Source organism: Petaurus breviceps, unplaced genomic scaffold (assembly GCF_028583685.1).
Source record: "Petaurus breviceps papuanus isolate PSGF00001 unplaced genomic scaffold, PetGlider_PUasm1.0 220, whole genome shotgun sequence".
NCBI lineage: Eukaryota > Metazoa > Chordata > Mammalia > Diprotodontia > Petauridae > Petaurus > Petaurus breviceps.
Genome location: NW_027185876.1, coordinates 3,425,447 through 3,447,956, shown reverse-complemented (window position 1 = coordinate 3,447,956; position 22,510 = coordinate 3,425,447). Strand labels below are relative to the sequence as shown.

General features: G+C 38.8%; 1 protein-coding gene across 1 annotated transcript in view; it reads left to right on the top strand.

Moving 5' to 3' along the window:
• CLCA2 (chloride channel accessory 2) overlaps positions 1-22,510 on the top strand; it is a 55,349-nt gene that overhangs the window by 12,473 nt on the left and 20,366 nt on the right. Inside the window, exons 4-10 of the mRNA XM_069094563.1 lie at positions 244-352; positions 2,789-2,948; positions 11,038-11,268; positions 13,025-13,255; positions 15,103-15,280; positions 20,057-20,163; positions 21,212-21,436. Coding sequence (XP_068950664.1) covers positions 244-352; positions 2,789-2,948; positions 11,038-11,268; positions 13,025-13,255; positions 15,103-15,280; positions 20,057-20,163; positions 21,212-21,436 — 1,241 coding nt within the window. The remainder of the gene's footprint in view (positions 1-243; positions 353-2,788; positions 2,949-11,037; positions 11,269-13,024; positions 13,256-15,102; positions 15,281-20,056; positions 20,164-21,211; positions 21,437-22,510) is intronic.

The following is a 22,510-nucleotide window of genomic DNA, read 5'->3' as shown; positions in this document are numbered from 1 at the left end:
TAATAAGTATGAGAGGAAGGATTTGGACCCAAGGCTCCAAACCTGTGAGTCCTCAAAGTAGCTGGCACTAGTTAGTCTGAACTCTTTGGGCTCAGCAACTGCTCCAAATCTCAGAGCAGCTCAGGGCACACCAGAGATGGCAATGATTTGTGACTGATCAGCAAGACCTCTTTGCACAAGGACTGACCTTTAAGCCGATTATCAGGAATTCAAAAAATGGACTCTTTTTTCCCCTCTCCACAGGCAGAGTTTTTGTCCATGAATGGGCCCATCTTCGCTGGGGTGTGTTTGATGAGTATAACAATGAGAAACCTTTCTACATGGCAGGACACAATCAGGTGAAAGTCACCAGGTGGGTATTTTCTATCTGAATCATTAGAATTTGACAGCATGAAAGGCCTTTGGAAGCTGTAAAATTTCCTTTTGTGTGTGTGTGGGGGGGCGGATTTAGATTTCTCCAATTATGCTAAAAACAATAGGACTTTTGGGCCAAAATATTTCTATTTATTCAAAAGGAAGCCTTTAACTTGAGATTCTCATGGTCCCAGAGCAAGGGAAGAGAGGAGGTAGCAAAGGATATGCCCAGATTATAGTCACTTGAGAGCCAAGGACAAAACCAGATCCCCAGAGGGGCAAAGTTCCTTATGTCAAGGAGCACAGAAGGAAGGAAACAAGCATTTATTAAGCTCTTACCATGTACCATACACTCTCCTGAGTGCCTTATGGATATTCTCTCATTTGATTCTCCCGGCAACCCTGCAAGGTAGGTGTGATTTTAATTCCCATTTTTACAGATGAGTAAACTGAGGCCAGTGGCTTAAGTGAATTACACAAGGTCATACAGCTAGTAAGTAGCAGAGGCCAAATCTGAACCCAGGTCATCCTGATTCTAGGTCTGGCTCTTTATCCACTATACTACCAGCTGCCTAGGATGAGATGGTCTTCAGGCTATGGCAAGAGAAGGAAGAAGATCCAGTGACCCTCTGGGAAGCAGGTCTAATGGTCTACTAGCCGGATCATTCCAGGCTTTTGCCATCCTTCCTAGTTTGGTGTGGTCACAACTAGGGTTTAGCCAACCCAACAGGACTACCATATGATGCTGAAGAAGCCTAGGTGTTATATAGGAAGGACTCTGTGTGTGGGGGGAGAGAGAATCCTTACTCAGGGGAATCTAATTTGTATCCCATCTTTGATGGCATAGGCAGGTAGCACCAATTAGCAAAAAAAAGCTAGAAGTTTGGGAGTTTCCAGGGGAAAAGCTTCTACAGACTGCCTGCCCTGACAAAGGCTCCATCTAAAAAGCAGGCCCTGACAAAGGCCATTGAGTCCAGTCTCTACTTGATGCCAGAATCCCCTCTGCAGCGTGCCTGACCTGTCTTCCTCTATCTCTTCAGTTTATTCAAAGCCAAATGTTAGATCTATGATTTTTGGTGAAAGGTATTTGTTGAGTTCTGGGCTTTTCACTGAACAGAAGATAGCTTGGAATATACTCATTCCCCCACTCCCTCTCATTCTCTTCTTTCCAACCTGAGAGAAAGCAAAGACACTGAGAGTATATCTGACTCAGGATATCTCCACCCATGGGTGTACTGGAAGTTATTTAACTACTGGCTCTCTTTAAAAAAAAAGTATCCCTGATGTACTCTTAAGTTTTATTTGTATTACTAACATTTTTTTCAATTTAAGTCTAGGCAAATAATGACCGATGACAACAAAAATGAAGCCCTGACTTGCAGCATTTTCTGATTTTTCAGGTGTAAATGCTCACATTGAATATTTAACAATCCAACTTAAAAACTGGAGAGCCAGCTGTCTCCGACATACCCCTGTCTCCCCACCTTCCCCTATCCTATCATCTCCAAAGAAGTGGGCATTATGTTACTGATTTTAGTATAAAAATTAATCTTCCTTATGGCTTGTTGCAGCATTATTAGATGGTATAGTCCTGAGGAATACACTGCAAAGAAAACTCTTCATTCAAATACGGAGGTGTAGAAGACTAGAAAGTGTCTCTTTTTTCCCCTTAATTTTTGAACATTCCTTTTCTATTTTTATTTCTTCTCAGTCTCTGGTTTCCTTAAAGAGGCCTATTCACTGAATGAGCATTGCTTCATTCAAAGTGAGAACTTGAAAAGACCTTAGCTTAAAAGGGTCAAGGTCTCCCACTGCATCCTGGGTCATCTCCAGTCGTCCTGATTGATATCTGGCCACTTGACTCCACTTGGCTCTGGAGGAAAAAGTGAGGCCGCTGACCTTGCACAGCCCTCCCTCACTCATATCAAAGTCAATTGCAAGTCATGACATCATCTCCCTGATGTCATGGTCCTCTTTGAGAACAAAGGACAAACCGTGGCTTCCTTCCAGTCTCAGCTAAGATCCCATCGTTTACGGGAAGCCTTTCCCTTTCCTCCATAATCTTAGTGCCTCTTCTGACATGATGTCCCATTGGTCTTTCATGTATCTTGTTGGGACTGAGCTGTTTGCATGGCGTCGCCCCCAGTGGAATATAACCTCCTTGAGGGTGAGGACTCGTGTCTGTTTTTTTGCCTCTCTTTCTAGTCCCAGAATTTGCAGGTACATTATTGCTTGTTGACTTGCCCGTAGAAAGGTAAAATGGAACAGTGATTAATAATGAAGATAACATCTATACAGGCTTGCAAAATTGCTTTCCAGACAGCAAGGCTGTGAGGGGCATGAAACTCCTGATGAACAATTAGTATGTGAACCATGAAATAAGAAACATGTACATTCCAAAAGCTGACATCTGTTCTACTTTTGTTTTTTTTAGGTGCTCATCAGACCTCACGGGTATTTTTGTATGTGAAAAAAACACTTGCACCCAAGAAAACTGCATTATTCACAATCTCTTCAAAGACGGATGCATGTTTATACATAATAATACACAAAAGGCCACAGCATCAATCATGTACATGCAAAGCCTGTCTTCTGTAAGTATGGCTAGCCTTCAGAGAATATCTTCATTCAGAATTTCCCTTTTGTCCCTGTTAAACCAGAATCATCTGGGCATTTGAAAAGGTGTGTCAATCTCACAGCACCATAGATAATCTGGTTCCATCACCTGAGTTTACAAATAATGAAACTGAGGCTCAGGGAGTTTAATTACTATTACTTAAATTTAATTTAATTACTATTACTTAAAAACAACAGCCAATGGAATACCTTAGGGAAGCAGTGTTTCTCTTTAATACCCAGGAAAGATTTGTGGAAACTTCATGCTCTATAAAGACAAAATCTTCTCTGCTTTATGAGTATATTGTTATTATGGGTTATTTTCCTTAACCTAGTAGCCACAGAAGAGATTCCAGTGTGACCTTGTCCATATACTTTACTTGGAGAACACTTTGGTAAATAAACCTGAAGTTTTGCAATGGATAGAAATTGTTAAAGAAGGCAAAATGTTAGGGGAAAAAAACAACTTACAAGTCGAAACATGAGCAAAGAATGGGCTGTCCCAGATGGTAGTGAGCTCCCCTCCAAGCAGAGGTTGGAGGACCACTTGGTTGGTATCTGCTAGGAAGGAATCTTTTTTTTCCTCTGGGGGGGGTGGGCAATTGGGGTTAAGTGACTTTCCCAAGGTCACACAGCTAGTCTTTGTGTTAAGTGTCTTGAGGTTGAATTTGAACTCAGGTCCTCCTGACTCCAGGGCCAGTGCTCTCTATTCACTGCACCACCTAGCTGCCCCAGAAAGGAAACTTTTTCAGGTTTGGGTTATACTAGTTGTCATTTGTGGTCCCTTCCAAGTCTGAGATTTCAGGGATGACAAAAAAAAAGCTGGATTTCTCCCAGTGTACAGTTAGGCTAACAATCCTTCCAATAACAAAAATGTTGGCTCAACAATTTCCAACCCCTTTTCCATTGTTCTACTTAGGAAATTGAGCTATTTTGGGAGATTCCTTGATCCTAGTCAGAAAACTTTAACAGTCTCTATACTGGAGAAATCCCACTTAACTATGAATCAGCAGAGGGTAATGGAAAGGATGTCATTGAGCTGAGGCATATCACTCATTCTAGTCCCCATTGTATGATTCACTAGCTATGGGCAAGTCCCAGCTACTCTGCAACTGCATTTCCTTGTCTTTAAAATGGGGATTCAGGGAAAATGAACTTAAGGGAAAGATTTAAAGTCAGTGGACTTGGGTTCAAATTCTGTCTCTGACCTCTGCAAGCCCACTTGAGCATAACACCTTACATAAGTCACTTAATTTGTCACAGCCTCAGTTTCCTCATCTGTAAAATGAGATTGGTTGAGATCTGTTAGGCCCTTTTTGACTCTCAAGTATTGTCTTCCAACAGGAAATTCCTGCCTGTGCAGTCACCCCATGCACTCAAGGTTCTGGGAATGGTTTATGTTATCAGGTTGATAATATAATTATGAATAGCACTTTAGTCCCTGTCTTCCTTATGATAAAAAAGTCAGTAAACAGCAGGTTTTGGTTCTCTGCTAACCCCCCCCCCCTTTTGTTGGATAGTGATTATACTTGAGGCAGAGAAGTTTTAAGCAGTTTGATTTCTTAGGTTTGTATTTTCCACCATTTGTTTCTTTTTTTTTTATTGATTTTTATCCCACCCTTCCTACCACTTTTTTAAAGTCAATAGCTGTCCCTCAGATTAGTTTTACATATATAACTTTGAACATCATTTATGTGTGCATGTTTAATTTCAGGAAATAATATTTAGCACAACCATATTTTCTATGGAAATATTTGGTTATTGGGGTATTACCCTCTCTCACCTTATCATTTGATAGTGGGGTAGTAATGGTGGAAGTGAGAATAGAATCAATTTGTTCTTACAACTTTGGTGTGTAATATAGCCACCTGTCGATTTTTATGCAAATAGGGAATGAAAATAAGGCAAGATAAGTTTTGGCTTTTTCCTGCACCCCATGCTGTGATCCCTGAAGTGTTGGGGTATTTGATTTTCATAAAAATAAGATTCATTCCTAACTTAGGGAAATAACTTGGTCTTTTCAACTGACCATTGTGTCATACAATTTCTCTTCCCCTCTTACCCAGTGGTGTTAGTATAAGTTAAGTGACTTGCTTTTTTATTCTTTAAGATTTATCTTATTTTTATTTATCTCTTTTGTTTTGGGATCACATTCATTTTTCCTTCCTCTACCCAGGAAACTATCTGTTATAACAAAGATTAAAAATAAATAGAAAAATGCAGTTCAGCAAAGCTAACTGACACATTAGCTGTACCTGGTCATCGATAAAATATTCCCTAACTCACAGTCCTGCTCTTCTGCAGTTAAGGAAAAGGGTATATGCTATCTCAGCTTTTCTCCAGGACCAATCTTGGCTATTACAATTATGCAGCAACGTTTTATCTATTTCTCCTCCATCAGAATTTCCTTTTTTGGGTGCTTAATTGGGTTTATTTACTTGTTATTTCCTATTTCTTTAAACTATAGGTCTTGTTCATTATTCTTTTCTTTTTCTATATTGTTCATTCTTGCTTTCAGAGATGTCATGTTTTTCTCTGAGAACTGATTTAGTTGCGTATAGAAATTTTGGTATGTTGTTCTCATGAGTATCATTCTTTTCATATTAATCATTTCTATGGCACAGTCTTTGATCCATCAATTATTCAAGATATTATTATTGTCTCTATTTAGGTCTATATCTTTCGTTGTTATTCTCTGTACAAACTACTATTTTCATAGCATTTGATCCATAAAGAATGTGTTTAGTATTTTTCTCTTTTTGCTTATTTACAAGTTCTCTGTGCCGTAGCATGGAACCTATTTTTGTAAAGTTCATGTTCAGAAATATGTATATCTTTAGCATTTCCATTCAGAAGATTGCATAGATAGAGCTTTCAAGTTGTAAATTCAACATTTTTAGTTCTGTATTTTCCTCTCAAAGAGGAATATTAAAGTCTACAATTATTATATTATGGACTAAATCTCTTCATGTAAATTAGTTAACTTTTACTTTATGAATTTAGATGCTATACCTTCTGGTGAATATACCTTTAATGTTGATATAGTTTGTCTAAGATTCCTTTAATATAATGTAGTTGTTCTGTTCACCTGTCTTGATAGGGTGAATTTTTATTTATGCTAAGTATGATAGCACAAGTTTAATTCCCACTTTTTAGAATCATTTAATTTATCTAATTTAAAAAATAATCAATTTTTCATTTTTGTTTTGTTTGTGTTATTTTTATGTTTTTTCGTATATACCTCATTGTATTTTGTTTTCCTATCCATTCTGTCACTTTCATTTTTATTGAATTGTTTAATCCATTCACAATTAAAGTTACATTTCTTAAGCTTCTATTTTCCACCATTTGTTTCTTTTGTATTGATTTTTATCCCATTCCCCTCCCCTCTTTCTAAAGACAATAGTTGTCCCTTAGATTAGTTTTAGATAAATCACTCTGATTTATCTAAAAGTCATTCACACAAGCTCTACCTCCACCCTAACATAAGTTCCATGTACTGACTTTTATAACATGTATGTATGTATGCATGTATGTATGTAACCATCTATCTATCTACCTACCTATCTATCTATCTATCTATCTATCTATCTATCTATCTATCTATCTATCTATCTATCTTTTTTCCTTGCCCTTTTTTATCTTTCTCTTTCCCCACCCATTTAGAATATGGTTCAAATTTTTCCCTCCTTTCCATCTTTTCCAGTCTCTTATTTTAAGTAGTATTGTTTTCCTGTGTCCTTTTCCAAGAAATTTTCCTTTGTTTTGTCCTTCTGGTTACATCTATTTTAGTTTATTCTGAATTATATTTTCCAATTCTTGGACTATATGCCCTTACTTATTTCTTCTTTAGTCTTTTGATGTCCCTACTCAATCAGCCAATAATCACCAAGTACTTCCTAAATGACTACAATATGCCATGCACTGTCATAAACATTGGAGTAGCAAAGGGGGGAGGGGGGAATGCCCTTTACCTTGTAGGAGTTTTCATGGTAATTGGAAAAATGACATGTAAATAAATAGATGCATACAAGATACATACTGAGTAGACAGAAGGTAACCTTAGAAGGGAAAGTTTTCATTAGTGGAGAGCTTCAGAAGGACCAAATTTGAACACCCTTCTTATTCAGTTATAAGTTATTACATTTGAAAATCTCACCCTATTATTGATATTTCCTGGAGTTCTTTCATGCTTAGAAACTACAAAGGAAACAAGTGTAGCAGCAAGCACCCTAGCATACCCAGGACAGCTGCTAGCACAGGTCCTTAGATCTGCTTTTCTAAAAGAAAGCAATTCAAAATGGGTTAACAATATTACTTTAATCAAACATGTATCGTTTACCTAGTTCAGGGGAAAAAGTCAGCACCCTGAACTTCAGAGAATACAAATTGAAGTTACAAGCAGACAAAACAATACAGACAGAGAAACAGACCAGCAGACAGAGTTTCCAGCTGTCTGGCCATACCATCCATACCTAGTTAGTTACCAGAGAGGGAAGCACCAACATCTAGGTTTTCAAAGCCAGGGGGATTCAACAGCTGCTCAGAGTTTCATCTGGCCAAATTACACAACTTTTCTCAAAGTGAGCCCTAAAGCAAAACCTCACATTAGGGTATATCTAGCCTTCTCCTGGGTCAGAGAATGTCACAGCCCTCTTGACCCACTGCCCAATTACAAAGTAACAAGGTGCGGGCATTCCTGAAAACCAAGCCTCCTGCCACAGGCTCCATGTGACCACATTCAGCCTATTCGGGGGCAGAGTACATTTTCAAATCCGGGAAGGTTCTCAGATTCACTTCAGACTATCAAGGGGGCATGGGACAGGGAAGATCTTCAGATTCCCATTACCATTACAACAAGGTCAAAAGAAATGTCCCGGGTGGGGGTTATTTGTGTTGCCACTCACATGTGCAGTTCTGCTCCTTAACCTTACATTAATTATTCTCCATGCTATTACTGGCTCTATGTTTCCCCTAATACTTTGGATATTGACTGATCTTAGATCTGATCATGTATCTCCTCTCCCAGGCAAGATATAGTCCTAGAGATAAAAACCTTCCTTAGAAAAGATAATTTCCTAATATGCAAATTTCACTATGGACAAAGTCCATCATAATAAGGTTCTTATCTCTTAACACAGACCTCAAACACCATAGTTGTTGCGTGACAACTTTCCTTTTCTCTTCAGAGAACTAACTTCCCTCCAACTTTCCCAAACCAAGTCCCTCCCCATCCATTGTTTTTCTCCTATTCTCCCAGAGTCCCTACCCTCATATGGAATTGATGGAGGCTCATGTCTCTTCTCTCTCTATCTGTAATTTCTGACTTTGTTATTCTCCTCACAAAACGAAATCATAAGATTTAGTTCATGAAATATTCATTTAGCTCTTCCTCCCTTTCTTCCTACTGTTTAAATTACTCTTACATTTTTAGTCTCTTAGGTCCCTTTGGACCATTGATCCATCATTTCCCTTTCTTTTACTCCTTAATCTGCCTTTTTTTTAACAGTGCTTAGAAACACGAGAGAATCAATTTGATTACTTAGTCTTTTCTCGATAATTAATAAAAATCAATAATAACAATTTGGACTTTATTGTGTTTCTATTGTATGAGGTATTTGCAAGTCAAATATTTTGCTCACATCTGTTTTTGTTTTTTCATTTGCTAGGAATACCCCCAAATGCCTCTCTTTCATCGATGGTTTATCCTTTCTCCTTGGTGATTAGGTTTAGCTTTGTAGGATATGCTATTTGGCTTTGTAGCTTAAGCTCTTTTGCTTTGCAGACCATAATATTCTATTCTCCTCTTTACTTTTTCCTGATTATGGAGCAATGCTGGGTTGTTCAAATAGGCCGGTCTTCATATTTGGCTACTTTAAAAAATGCATCATTTGTTATTAAAATTGTGAAATGTAACCAAAACATACTCTGGAGTTTCTAGTCTGGTGTTTTTCCCCTGGTAGCAGTCTGAATTTATGGGAATAGTGGCTTTATTGTCATAATTCAAAAGGCCTAGACAGTTGTTGGGGTTGGGGGTTTTTTGGTCCAGAAAACCTGCCATGTGGCACTTTTTTTTTTCTGCTTTTAATGATGTCTTTCTGGGAGACTTATGATACCTAAATGGTCTCTGCACATCCTGTCCACAAGGTTCGGTGCTTAGGCTTCCATAGAATTCCTGTGTTCATTCAATGTTGTTGCCTTTTGTTATCTTCTGCCAAATTTCTCTTTCTGGATTTTTGTCTTCCAAATATGTCATGTCTGTCCTTTAGAGCTTCTGCTCCAGAAACATCAGGTCATCAAACACCTGCACTCTGATGTTGTTTCTTTTTCTTGAGCACTCTGATTCTCAACCTAATATAATTTCTAATATGATCTTCTAAAAATTTATTTTTCTTTTTTGGAGTTTCTTGCTTTTTTATGATCCTTGAAGAGTCAGAGGAATTCTCTTTTTGGTTGGGGAATTTACATATCACAGTTGTTTATATTCCTCACCCCTATGTAATCTAGACTCTTTTTAAGCTTTTACTAATTCTCTCTATTTGTGAGCTGGGATTTTGTTTGTTTGTTTGTTTTTAAATTTAAGCATTCATCCACATCCTTTTCATCTTCCATCCTTTCTCATTTATTTTCTTTTTAAATTTTTCTAAATTTATCTTATTTTTATTTTACAAAATAAACATTTCCATACTATATTATAATTTTTAAAAAATTATTGTACATAAAACTGCAAATCTATTATGTACAACTTGCTATTTCTTTTAAATATGTAAATATTGTATATATTAAACATACATATACCTAAATATATAAATATTTTATATTAAATATAGAATAAAGTTGTCATGTAAATTTATTTTTTCCTCATTTTTTCTTCCCTCCCCCCTACCCTAGAGTGGCTAATAATATATATATGTAAAATCATTCTATACATATTTCTATTTATCATTTCTTTCTCTAGATACTGATAGCATTTTCCTTCATATGTCCTTTATAGTTAATTTGGGTAATTTGGGTATTTATAAGTCAAAATTATTTATTCTCTGGGCGGCTAGGTTACATAGTTAGTATACCTAAAATGATTTATTATACATAAATGTATCATATACCATATAAATTTGTTCATTATACATGCATTTATCAATTATATGTGTAATAATTGCATTTCATTAGAATTGGTTTCCTTTGTAATCCTAGTATGCCTTTTAAAACATGATTTTGGAGGCAGCTAGTTGACGCAGTGAATAGAGCACTGGCCCTGGAGCCAGGAGGACCTGAGTTCAAATCTGGCCTCAGACGCTTAACACTTACTAGCCATGTGACCTTGGGCAAGTCACTTAACCCCAATTGCCCCTCCAAAAAAAAAGGGCAAAAAAAAAATTATTTATGCTCATTTGTTTCCAAGCATTTGTCTCTTTTTTTCTGTTCTCACTCAACCCTTCTTTCCACTAAGGCTAGGTGTCAGTATCTGTGCATTGGGGCCTGGCCTGGGTCTCTCTGAGGAGAGAATACTGGCCCATTGTACTCCCAGTTCTTTTGTCCTTTGAGCAAAACTTTTTTGTTTTTTTTTTTCTCTTTAGCCTGTAGCTCTATGCTCCATTCTGTTCTTCCCATGTCTTTAGACCCCCTCCTTTCTACCAGTTCTCCTTTTCCTTCAAGTGTCTGGACACAGGTGATATCCTTTTCCTCCTGCACAGTGAAAAAGGCAGGTTTCAGCTGAGTCACTCCCATAGAGGGAATGGTTATTGACCTGCACAGCTGTACCCCAAAGCCTACAGCTGCAAGATTGCATGTGGTCTATTCTCCCCATTCATTGAGTAGTTTGGGGGTGAGAACCCTGAGCATTTCAATTCTTTAAGTAATCTCTAAGTATTTAAATTCTCCCATGTTTTTTCTTGAGGTTTTTACATGGTATGGGCTTTTCTCTGTTCATTTGGATCCAACTTTGATTGGTCTACATCGCACATCCATCTTTTTTGTTGGGGGAGGTTTGGAGGTTGCAGAAACTTAAGAAAAAGAACCACTTGACCATCTTGAATTCACAAGATCTTACCTTCTTTTATTTCTTAGGTGGTAGAATTCTGTAACACCAGCACTCACAACCAAGAAGCTCCAAACCTTCACAACCAACTGTGCAGCCTGAGAAGCACATGGGACGTAGTCATGGACTCTGCTGACTTCAGAAAGAGCCTGCCCTTGGCTAATGCTCCTGCCCTTCCACCTCCGCCCACATTTTCCTTGCTCCAGACTAGGGACAGGGTCATCTGCTTAGTTCTGGATGTTTCTGGGAAAATGGCTGAGGTAAAATGACTGCAAACTCTTTTATCTGCTCCCCAACCAGTGAAAAATTATTTAAATGGAAGGAGACAAGGAACTTTATTACTAGGTTAGGATAGAACTTTTCATGGCAGGGTATAGTACAAGAACCCTAGCACACCTAGGACAGCTGCTAGCACAGGTTCTTAGATCTGCTTTTCTAAAGGAAAGAAACTCAAAATGGGTTAACAATCTTACTTTAGTCAAACATGTATCTTTTACCTAATTCAGGGGGAAAAGTCAGCACCCTGAACTTCAGAGAATACAAATAGAAGTTACAAGCAGACAAAACAATACAGACAGAGAAACAAATCAGCAGACAGGTTTCCAACTGTCTGACCATTACATCCATACCTAGTCAGTTACCAGAGAAGGAAGAACCAACATCTGGGCTTTCAGAGCCAGAGAGGTTCAACAGCTGCCCAGAGTCTCATCTGGCCAAATCACACAACTCCTCTCAAAGTGAGCCCCAAAGCAAAACTTCATATCAGGGTATATCTAGCCTTCTCCTGGGTCAGAGAATGTCACAACCCTCTTGACCCACTGCCCAATCACAAAGCAACAAAGTATGGGCATTCCTGAAAAACAAGCCTGCCACCACAGGCTCCATGTGACCACATTCAGCCTATTAGGAGGCAGAGTATATTTTCAAATCAAGGAAGGTCCTCAGAGTCACTTAAGCCTATCCAGGGGCCAAGGGGCAGGGAAGATCTTAGATTCCCATTCCCATAACACAAGGTAAAGGAAATTGATGTTCCTACCTTTTCTCATCTTATTCAATTTAATTAAATTCAGCAAGAATTTATTAAGTGCTTTCTGAGTCAATTGACCAGTCAGTCAGCAGTCACTTGACAATTGCCTATTATATTCCAGACTAAGATGCTGGAGATACAAATATAAAAATGAAACCATTCCTTTCCTCAAAGAGTTTATATTGTGTTTGAGGAAGGGATAGAGGTGCCAGGCACTGCCTCCAGTACTGGGCATACAGAGACAAAACCAAAGTCACTGCCTTCAAGGAGCTTACATTCTATTCCTTTGCCCCCACTCTGTGCTGTAGCAAAACTAGTCTTAAGGGCCATGTCCATACACATTTCTCACTTTCTCCAAGACAGCTAGATAGAGCAGGAGATAGAGCACTAGGTCTGGAGTCATGAAGACCTGACTTCAGATCTGGCTGCAGCTGCTTACCAGCTGTGACCTTGGGCAAATCACTTTACGACCATCAGCCTCAGTTTCCTTGAATATAGTAGAGATAATAACAACCCCTAGTCACTGTGAGGATCAAATGACATATCTGTAAAGTGCTGAGCACAGTGCCTGCACATAGTAGGTCTTAATAAATGCTTGTTGCCTCCCCTCCTCACCTTTTCTCATGCTATTCCTTATGACTAGAATGACCTCACGTCTTCGCGCCATTCACTGAAATGCTCTCTGCCTTTTAAAGCCCATCTCAAATGCCACCTCTGTGTGTTCATGAAACTATCTGTGATTTCCCCCAATCTAGTGATGATATTTATTCCTGAGTTCTCACAAAGCATCTTGTTCCTTTCTAATGTAACTTACATGTGGCTTTTTGTATCTCTAATATTCCCAGTGAGTGGCACTTCATATTAAAACTTAAAGCTGCACTAAGACTGTTGGGACAGCCTGTGTTTCAGGTACCTAATAGTGCTGTTGAGTAGTCTGATCAATGCTTTCCTAACTTTTTACTTTTGATTTTGGGGTTTTTGTTCCATAGGCCGACAGGCTCCTCCGTCTACACCAAGCAGCCGAATTTTATCTGCTGCAGGTGGTTGAAACTCATACATATGTTGGCATTGTAAGCTTCAGCAGCAAAGGATTGATCAGAGCTCTGCCACGCCAGATAAAGAATCACAAAGACCGAAAGCAGCTATCATCGGCGCTTCCTACCACTCTGATAGCTAATGCAGGGGCCAATATATGTTCAGGCCTACAGATGGGGCTTCAGGTAACAAAAATCATTCCACACATTACATCTCCTGTAGTTACATGCCTATGCCCTACTCCCTTCTTAAAGCCCCTGATGATGCTCCTAATAAACAGACGATACATCACATACAGAAAAGGTTGCCTAGATCTACAGCCTAACATTTCTGGTGTTCTGTTGAAGCTGGAGGGCTTTACTTAGTAGTGAAGTACCATCCGCCATTGTTCCCACTCATAGGTAACTAGGTGACTCAATGGAGAGAGTGCTGGGCCCGGAGTTAGGGAGAACCTTAGTTCAACTACAACCTCAGACACTCACCAGCTGGATGACCCTGGAAGAGTCACTTAGTCACTGTTTCCTCAACTATAAAATTGGGATCCTAACAGCACCTACCCCCCAGGATGTTGTAAGGGTCAAACAGAATAATCTCTGTAAAGCTCTTAGCATGACACCCAGCATATAACAGGTACTTGATAAATGTTTGTTCCCTTCCCCTTCCACACTACATCCCCGGATATGTCTAGCATTGTACACAAGGCTGCGTGGTAGAACAGAGTGTTTAAATGTGGAATCAGGAAGACTCCACATTTAAACCTCCTCCCCTCGGTAGCTAATTGACTATGGGTAACCCACTCAGTTCTGAGCCTCAGTTTTCTTGTCCTTAGAATGGGAATTATGCCCCCTGGAGTACTGCAATTGTTAGGAAGCAAGTGCATTGCCAAATGTATGGTGTCTGTTACCACCTTATAATCATTACTATTGTTACCAGGAATGATCCCTACGCAAGGTCAGTGGGTCAGAATGTGACCCTGGAGAACAGCCAGGCTTCTGGGAGGGGCTCTTGGCCCATTTTTTTTTTTTGTATCATAAATCCCTTTGGGAGTCTCGTCAAAACTATGGAGCCATCCTCAAAAGACCCATTTTGTTGCCTACATTCATAATTGAAGGAAAAGCTAAAATTGAGTAAGAAGTTAGTGGAAATAAAAGTACACAGTTGTTTTTTTCCAAGTTCATGGACCCCATACAAAGTAAAATCAGTCAAGATTTTGGCCAGAGGATGGGTTCAGAATGTTCTATGCTGATATGCCAACTGTAGGGACACAGACCCTCTGAGAGAATACTCAGATACTGAAGTAAGGTGGTCCATGCCAGCTTGATTGTATAATAAGTTTATTAGGATCTACTGGCTTAATTAGGTCGATTGGGTTGTTTAAGGAAATTTGCTCATGAGAGCCGGTCCTTGGCATCAGGAGGGCAGAATGGTGTAATAGATACCCCACACCAGTTCCAGGCCAGGTCAGATATTATATAGACACAGGAGAAAGAAGGCATAGTGCCAGGGATGGCCCAGGGTCACGCACAAGTGTTCCATGAGATGGTTGGAGTTTCTTTTTCTTTTTACATTTACTCAAGGTAGTTTGCATTCTTTGTGAGACTTGAGGTCATATCCCTACTCTGGGCTACCCCTGTACAGTGTATATGTGTCTATATATACATATATATATTTTATATGTATGTATATTACATATGTAATCTGTGTGTATGTGTGTAATATTGAATTTGTTGCTCAGTTGTTTCAGTCATGTCCAGTGCTCCATGATCCCATTTAGGATTTTCTTGGCAGAGATACTAGAATGGTTTGCCATTTCCTTCTCCAGCTCATTTTATAGATGAAGAAACTGAAGAAAGAAGGATAAAGTGACTTGACCAGGGTCACACAGCTTTTAAGTGTCTGAGATTAGATTTGAACTCAGGAAGATGAGTGATTGACTCCTGACTCCAGGCCCAGCATTCTATTCACTATACCACTCAGCTGCCCTCTGATAATTTAATTAGAATCTCCCTAATAATGAATAATCTATTTCCAGGTGATTGAAAGTCTGCATGGAAATGCATATGGCTCTGCAATAATATTAGCAACCAATGGAGAAGATGGGAATATCAGCAATTGTTTGTCTACTATGATCAACAGTGGTTCAACTATCCATACCATTGCTTTGGGCCCCTCTGTAGCTGAAAATCTTGAACAATTACCCACCCTGACAGGCATGTGTTTTACTGATTGTTTTCTTCCTTGAGAATATTTCCCTTTTAATTTTGTAGATAATGTGAAAACTCTCCATGAAGTCCTACTCTGCTGCTTTATCATGGTGTGGATATAAGCTTCTGCCTTATCCCTGGGTTCTTGGAAGCTGTAACAAAAGAAATCAAGTCCTTCGTTGCAGGCTTTATGATGCTGGAAAGGATTTGAGTGTAGTCCCAGCAACAGACCAAGTCTACTTTCTTTTTTTTTAAAGCAATTGGGGTTAAGTAACTTGCTCAAGGTTACACAGCCATTTATTTCTGGGTGTGGGGCTAAGTATCTGAGCCTGGATTCGATTCCCAGGTCATCCCGACATTGGGGCCGGTTCTCCAAGTCTACTTTCTGAGAACCAGCCAAGATAAGCACAAGTAGACTGGTCACTTGGTAATTCATTCTTTGGCCCCAACAACCTATGAAAAAAAGTATGCAAAATGACTCAATTTTATGGAACTTCACTCTGCTTCTTCAATGACAGAAAAGGGGCAGAAGGGACTTAGAATCACAGGGTGGGGTTTTTCCATATCTTTACTGTATTTTTTTTAACTATCTTTTATTTTTAACTTGATTTTGGTTCTCCAAGTATCAGACCAATGTTCAATGAACAAGTGAAACTTCTGTTAGGGGAAGAGAACATTAATCCTTCTATTATCACTGTAAATAAAACAAGAAGAAAGAAGGAAGTTGTAGCTAATTGGAAGGATGGTTCATTGCACTCCTCAGAAAGGCTAAAGAAGAAGTTTGAGTTGGCTTTATGATGTTCTACCATGTGCCCAAAGACAAAAAGAAACATTACTTTATGAGAGAATTTGCCATCTTTTACTGCACTGCTCATTATTAGTATTGCAAAAAGACTGTTACAAAAATAATTGCAGCTTATGCACCAATCTCTGTGACAGAGGATGAAAAAGGGAGGTGATTCTATCAAGAATTCAATACACTACCCCAAATTAAATCTGCATATACACTTCTGTACTTGGTGACACTTTTGCAAAGGTGGAAAGACACAGATGAAATGAGAGAGGACGAAGACCACATATAAGGCTTAGGCTTCTATGTCAAGAATACTTTGACCAAGAAGAATTACCACGCATGGCAAGCATTGAAAAACACAAAAAAAGAAAGTGATTGCATTTTTAAGGACAGAAATTTGCTTGTTACTGACAGGGGAGTCATTCCTTAATAAATTGTCTACATCCGGCAGACCACCAGCTTGTCAGCAAAAGACAAAAATTAGTACAAAATTAGATGAAAGAATAAAAATGAAAAAAAGTTATAGCATGCAGTTGAAGCAATTCAATACTGATCTATTCAAATAAGTTATTAATGATGAAAGTAAATTAATGCATGAAAGAATAAGTTGATTATAATAATTTTACATAGAAGTTTATTAAGAACTATTATTCATTTTAGTTTACTATTTATATATTTTAATTATTTTTATATAATATATAAATATATTATACAAATCATTATATATTTTATAGTAATATGATATATGTAATATAAAATTGTTTTATATATAATACATTATATATAAATATACTTAGTTATATTTATTATAGTTTATTATTATTATTGTTAAGAACTTATGCTAACCAGTTGACATAAAACAGAGATCAAGAGTCTGAAACCATTTTTAGTTAGTGAGTACTCAACTTATTTGCCATGTGGCAAGCCAAAGACAACACTTATTCTGAATAAAAACTCATTTGTAAAATCTTATGGGAAAGGATGATCAAAGGTTACGAGCAGTGTAACTTCAAAAAAAGCACAGAAAATCAGTGGAGGGTTGTGGGGAGCCAACCCCACCCAAGGACCCCTGCCCTTCCATGGCAAAGTCTGAGATAGTGGTAGAGAGGGGCCCTGCCGGCTAGCAGCAGAGCTGAGAAGGAAAAGTTAGGTGAAAAGATAGATAAAAGGATTACCTACCCAGAGGTTGACAATCATAAATGAGATAGGACTCCAGTATGGTGGAAAACAGAGTCAACTTTGTTCACCTGAGTCCAGTATATATAGTGTGAAACTGCATAGTCATCATAAGCCACTGTCTTTGGGATTACAACATTGTCCTAGTTCCCATTCGCCTCATACGTGATGGCCATGTACTCTATCCTTGTTATCAGGGTATGAGTACTGGGCAGGATATTCCAAATCTCCCTAAACCTCCCTAGAACAGGATGGAGTGGTCCCAAGGCTTCTAGTTAATACTACGTTGCTACATTATGCTAGATTTCCCTGAGAACACTGCAAGCGTCCTTGTTCCCAGGCTGGGAGCGTACCACGCTTCTCACAGGGATGTGAAGCCCATGCCTGAGAGCCTTCCTGGTGGATGGGGAACCGATCCAAGCCTGTTTAGAAGGGTCTTATGCTGAGAGGGCTTATTCAGCCATCAGGGTCAGAGCCCCACTGGCCGTGGTCCTCAACAGACTGTAAAAGTAAGTTTTTAAAAATCATGGTGAAAGATTCAAATAAGTAAAACCATATTGTGGGCATTTAACAATGAAGAATGAAGACACAAAGAAGAAAAATGGAAAAGATCCTCAAATATGTTATAACAAGATGTTTTCATCATTAAGCAAGAACAGATTTACCACACTTGGACCCATACACTGGGACATTACAGTCCAAGATGTGCTTAAAGAAGAGGCAGAACTGTCATTTTTAAGAACAAAAATTGGAAACCTACTGGATTAGAAACTTAGAGAAGTTCTCTCTTGAAAGTAATTTAATTGTGACATCATTGAATTATTGATATACAAAGGAAGGAAAAATGCCAAAGATATAGAAAAAAAAAGTCTCAAACTATTTTTTTTTTACAATATCAGCTACTGACCTATATACCTACTTTCCTATCAATAATTTTTTTTTTTTTTGGAGATTCATCCGCATCCTCATGGAAGACATTCTCAGTGCCAGTCTTTTTTTTTTTTTAACCAATGATATTCCACAGTAGTACACAGTTTTACCATCACATAATTGACTGAAAGAAATAAAGAATGTAATTTCAGTTTGTCATATCCAAAAAAATTAATGTAATCTTGGACTACATTTAAAGATGCTGAGACTATTATTTTGAAGATGATGGTACCACTCTACCTTCATCAGACCCCATTTGTAATATTGTGATCAGTTTTGAAGTCGACAAAGCTCTCCATTGATCTAATTGTTAGGAGGTAATTTTCGTTTTGGTTTTGGTTTTCCTGATAGTGAGCCTCGATATACCTCTTTGCTGCTTCTGCCCTTTGCTCCTAATTCTACCCTCTGGGGCTGCGCACAGTAAATGTGATCCTTTCTCCCCTTAAGAGCCCTTTGAGTACTTAAAGACAGCTGTTAGATTCCTCCATTTCTCTGCCCCAAGACTCCCCAGATGTTGAGGGCACACAGCCTAGTCTTATATTCTCTCTACTCAGAACTATATGCAGATTTTGCATTAAGAGGAAAAAAGCTGGGGAGGGCATTTGGGGAACTCATTAAACCACAGGTGTTTTGACCACTTTATCTCTATTTCTGTATTTATCACTGGCTGTTCCAGTCTACATTTTTACCAGATGACTTCTGAGTTGTCTGGTAGCTCTGAGATCTTGGGAATCTGTGATTCTTTTCGTGAGGAATGATACTCAAAGGAAATAATGATAATGATCATAACTAACATTTACGTAGTCTTTACTATGTGCCAGGCACTGTGCTAAACACTTCCCAATTATTATCCCTATTATACAGATAGAAAACCAAGGCAAACAAACAGTGTCTTCTGACCTATCTTTTCTTCAGGATATAAAGTGATTTTATCTTCAGGACAGCTTTAAATGAAATGTACTTTCAAGGTAAAGGAGTGAGTCCTCTACAGCATCTTTCTAACCTATGTAGTGATTGAACTTTTTCTAACAGGAGATTTCATATGTGTGTATATATAGAAATAGATAAACATACACGTTTGTGTGTGAATATGTGACTGAATATATGTATATATTTATGCACATGTAGTGTGTATGTATAGTATATACAGATACATTTATACAGGGAACATCTATACACATATAACCTATACATTTACATATATATACACACAGAGAGACATACCTGTATAACACTGAGATAAATGCCTTGATAGTACAGAGACACAATAGAGAAAACACATCTCTGAATGAGTTTCCATCAAAGTGATGACTACCTGACCATAAGGTTTAGTCCAGCTTTGTTAGGAAGCACACCATTTCTGGTTTGGATAAAGGTGGGGAGATGATGCTTGACCCTGATGAAGGGAAGTGATGAAACACCAAAGACATGGGAACTTGACCCTTCTGCCTCAGGCCATACTGAGCTGTGCCTGTGCCTCCCTGACTAGGAGATGGTGCTACCGTTTGATCTGCCCACCCACATGCCCCTCAGCAGAGGTGAGGCTGGACTAAGAGCCACTTGGTGGGGGTAATGGGGTGGGTTGTCCAGACTGACTGGTTGTACCATGATCACATCTAATAACTATTTCCTGAGCTGCCAGCTTCTTTTTGTCACTGTAGAACCCAGCCGTGTGGATTCTTCCATGGTTATAATGGGAAAGAATCACCTGGGATTGCTTGACCTCATCCTCAGATGTGTGTGTGTGTGCAAGATGGCGGAAAAACAGGTTAAACATGGCCCTTGCCCTTAAGGACTATCACCCTCCATTGAGCAAAGGTCACAGATAAAAGATTAAGTATTTTATGAGGCTCCTGAATTAATACTGAAATCCTCTGTTTCAGGAGGGTTGAAGTTCTTCGCATCAGACAGTGCAAGTTCCAATGGGCTGATCGACGCTTTTGGTAGAATTTCATCAGGTACTGGAGACATCTTCCGCCAGCCTGTCCTGGTCAGTGTTTTTTCATCATGAGAATTTCCCAGTGATGGGATGCCATATGGGGGGATTATCACACAAATAGCAAAGCCAGCTCATTTCCTTGGCAGTTCGCTCACCACTATCTGATGATCTACTATAGCCTCCAATCTATACACATTCATTGAGCTCTTCACAGTGGTAGATGCTGAGGGAGGTACAAAGCTTAGAGAAGACAACATTTAATTCTTCCAAGAATTCTACAGTTCAGTGGAGAGAGAAGATGCTGACAAAGCTATGATGCCCAGAGTTACACAATAGCTACAGAATACAATATTACACAGAAAGTGCATTAGTGAGCCCCAAAAGGAAGGCTCAAGTGACATATGAGCAGAAATGTCTTTGCAATCAGGGTGACCAGGGAACACTTCCTGGAACAGGCACCTTTTGAGATGAGCTTTGAAATAAACTGACCCAATAAAGAGGCCTAGAGAAAGGAGAGTGTTCCAGAGTCAAGGAACAGAGGAACCCTGCTGATAGAGTTGGGAGCAGAGTGAAGCATCGGGCCGCTCCAGACTGCCCAGGGATATAGTTGGTGGAGGAGTGGACGCCCTCCCTGAGGCCTTCCTATGGGCCATCATCCCCATCTGATCAGCTGTGACTGTTCCTTCTGCCTCATCTGGGCCCGTAGAGCCCCCTCCCCGCTGCTCTCCTTTCTTTGGCCAGAAATCCTCCCGGGTCATCGGGGGCTGGACCTTGACTATCCTCCAGAGCAGAGACTGTGTTTTGCTTTTCCTTGAATCGCCGGTGCTTAGCACATTGCCTAGAACACTGTAGCAGCTTAGCAGAATGCTGATTGATTGACTAGTCCCTCACTGTGAGTCTTTATGAACATTAAATAGTCAGTAAATTAAAGCAAGCTTTTTCTTAGAAGTTATTCACATAAACCAGGTTGGACTTTTTCTATCTACTTCACATTATCATCTGGTCTCCATCTTCCCTTTCACTGTCTACACTGGCAGGAAGGTAAGAATATGCCGAGGTCTGTGGTTTTTAATTAACTCAGTGTTTTCTTCATCAACAGCTTGTCAGCACTGGTGAAATTGTTGACATTCATCAGCACATTAGTAGGACGGTGATTATGGATGGAGGCGTGGGAAACGATACTGTCTTTTTAGTCACATGGCAGACCAGTGGGCCTCCTGACATAGTCCTCCAGGACCCTGGTGGGAAAAAATACTTTACTGCAGATTTTACTACCAATCTAGAGTTGAGGAGCTCTTATCTTCAGATTCCAGAGACAGCAAAGGTAATGTTATCATCAGGCTGAGCCTGGTTACTAATCACTGTCTTTGTAGCCTCAGAACTTACCATATACCTGGCACTTTGTCCTAGGAACAAATATGTCTAACATATTATATTTCATGTGTTATGTAATAAATAAATACTTATTGAATGGAATTGGATTGAATGATCTAATTCATACTGTGGATTGAGTGATTAATTTGAGCATGTTAAGGATACCCCCAACAGAGTAATAATGGACTCAGAATGCTGAACAAGACTTATATTTTTGGATATGATCAATGTGGCAATTTGTTTTGTTTGACTAGGCACCTTTGCTATGAGAATTTTGTTTTTCTTTTTCCAGTGGAGAGAGGAGAGGTAGGAGGGTGAAGGGAAAAACGCTTGTTAGTTTTGTAAAAAATACAATTTAATCCAAAAAAAAAAAAAGATACCAAAGTTATTCTATAGTGTGGTTGAAATTTGACTCAATCTCATAAATATTTTAAAGTGCTTACTAAGTGAAAGAATCTGTTGTGAATCAGAAAATCTATGTTTGAGTTATAGTTTTTCCACTTATTAATTGTGTGATCTTATGCAAATAATTTAATCTCTCCAAGCCTCAGTTTTCTCCTCTGTAAAATGGGGAGAACAGCAGTAAACTTTCTTGCTTAACAGCATTGTATGGAAAGTAATTTGTAAACCTTGTAAATATAAGAAATATTTATCATCATGGTCATCACTGTTTCATTCTCTTCTTTTTCAAAGGACCTAAAACAAGTGATTCTTTTACTCTTTTTTTTTACTTAAAAATGCTTTATTAACTTTTGATTTACATCATTCATTTCTGCCAGATTTTGAGTTACAAATTTTCTCCCCACTTTTCCCCCACCCACCGCCCCCAAACAGCAGTCCCACAGGATATCCCCTCCTCCAATCTGCTCTGTCCCATATTTTCTCCCATAACCCTTTCAACTTTTCCAATGGATCTCTATGCCTCAGTGCCTGTATATCTTATTTCCCAATTACATGTAAGATGGTGTTAATAATAGTATATATATATATATATACACACACATATATATATGTACATATATAT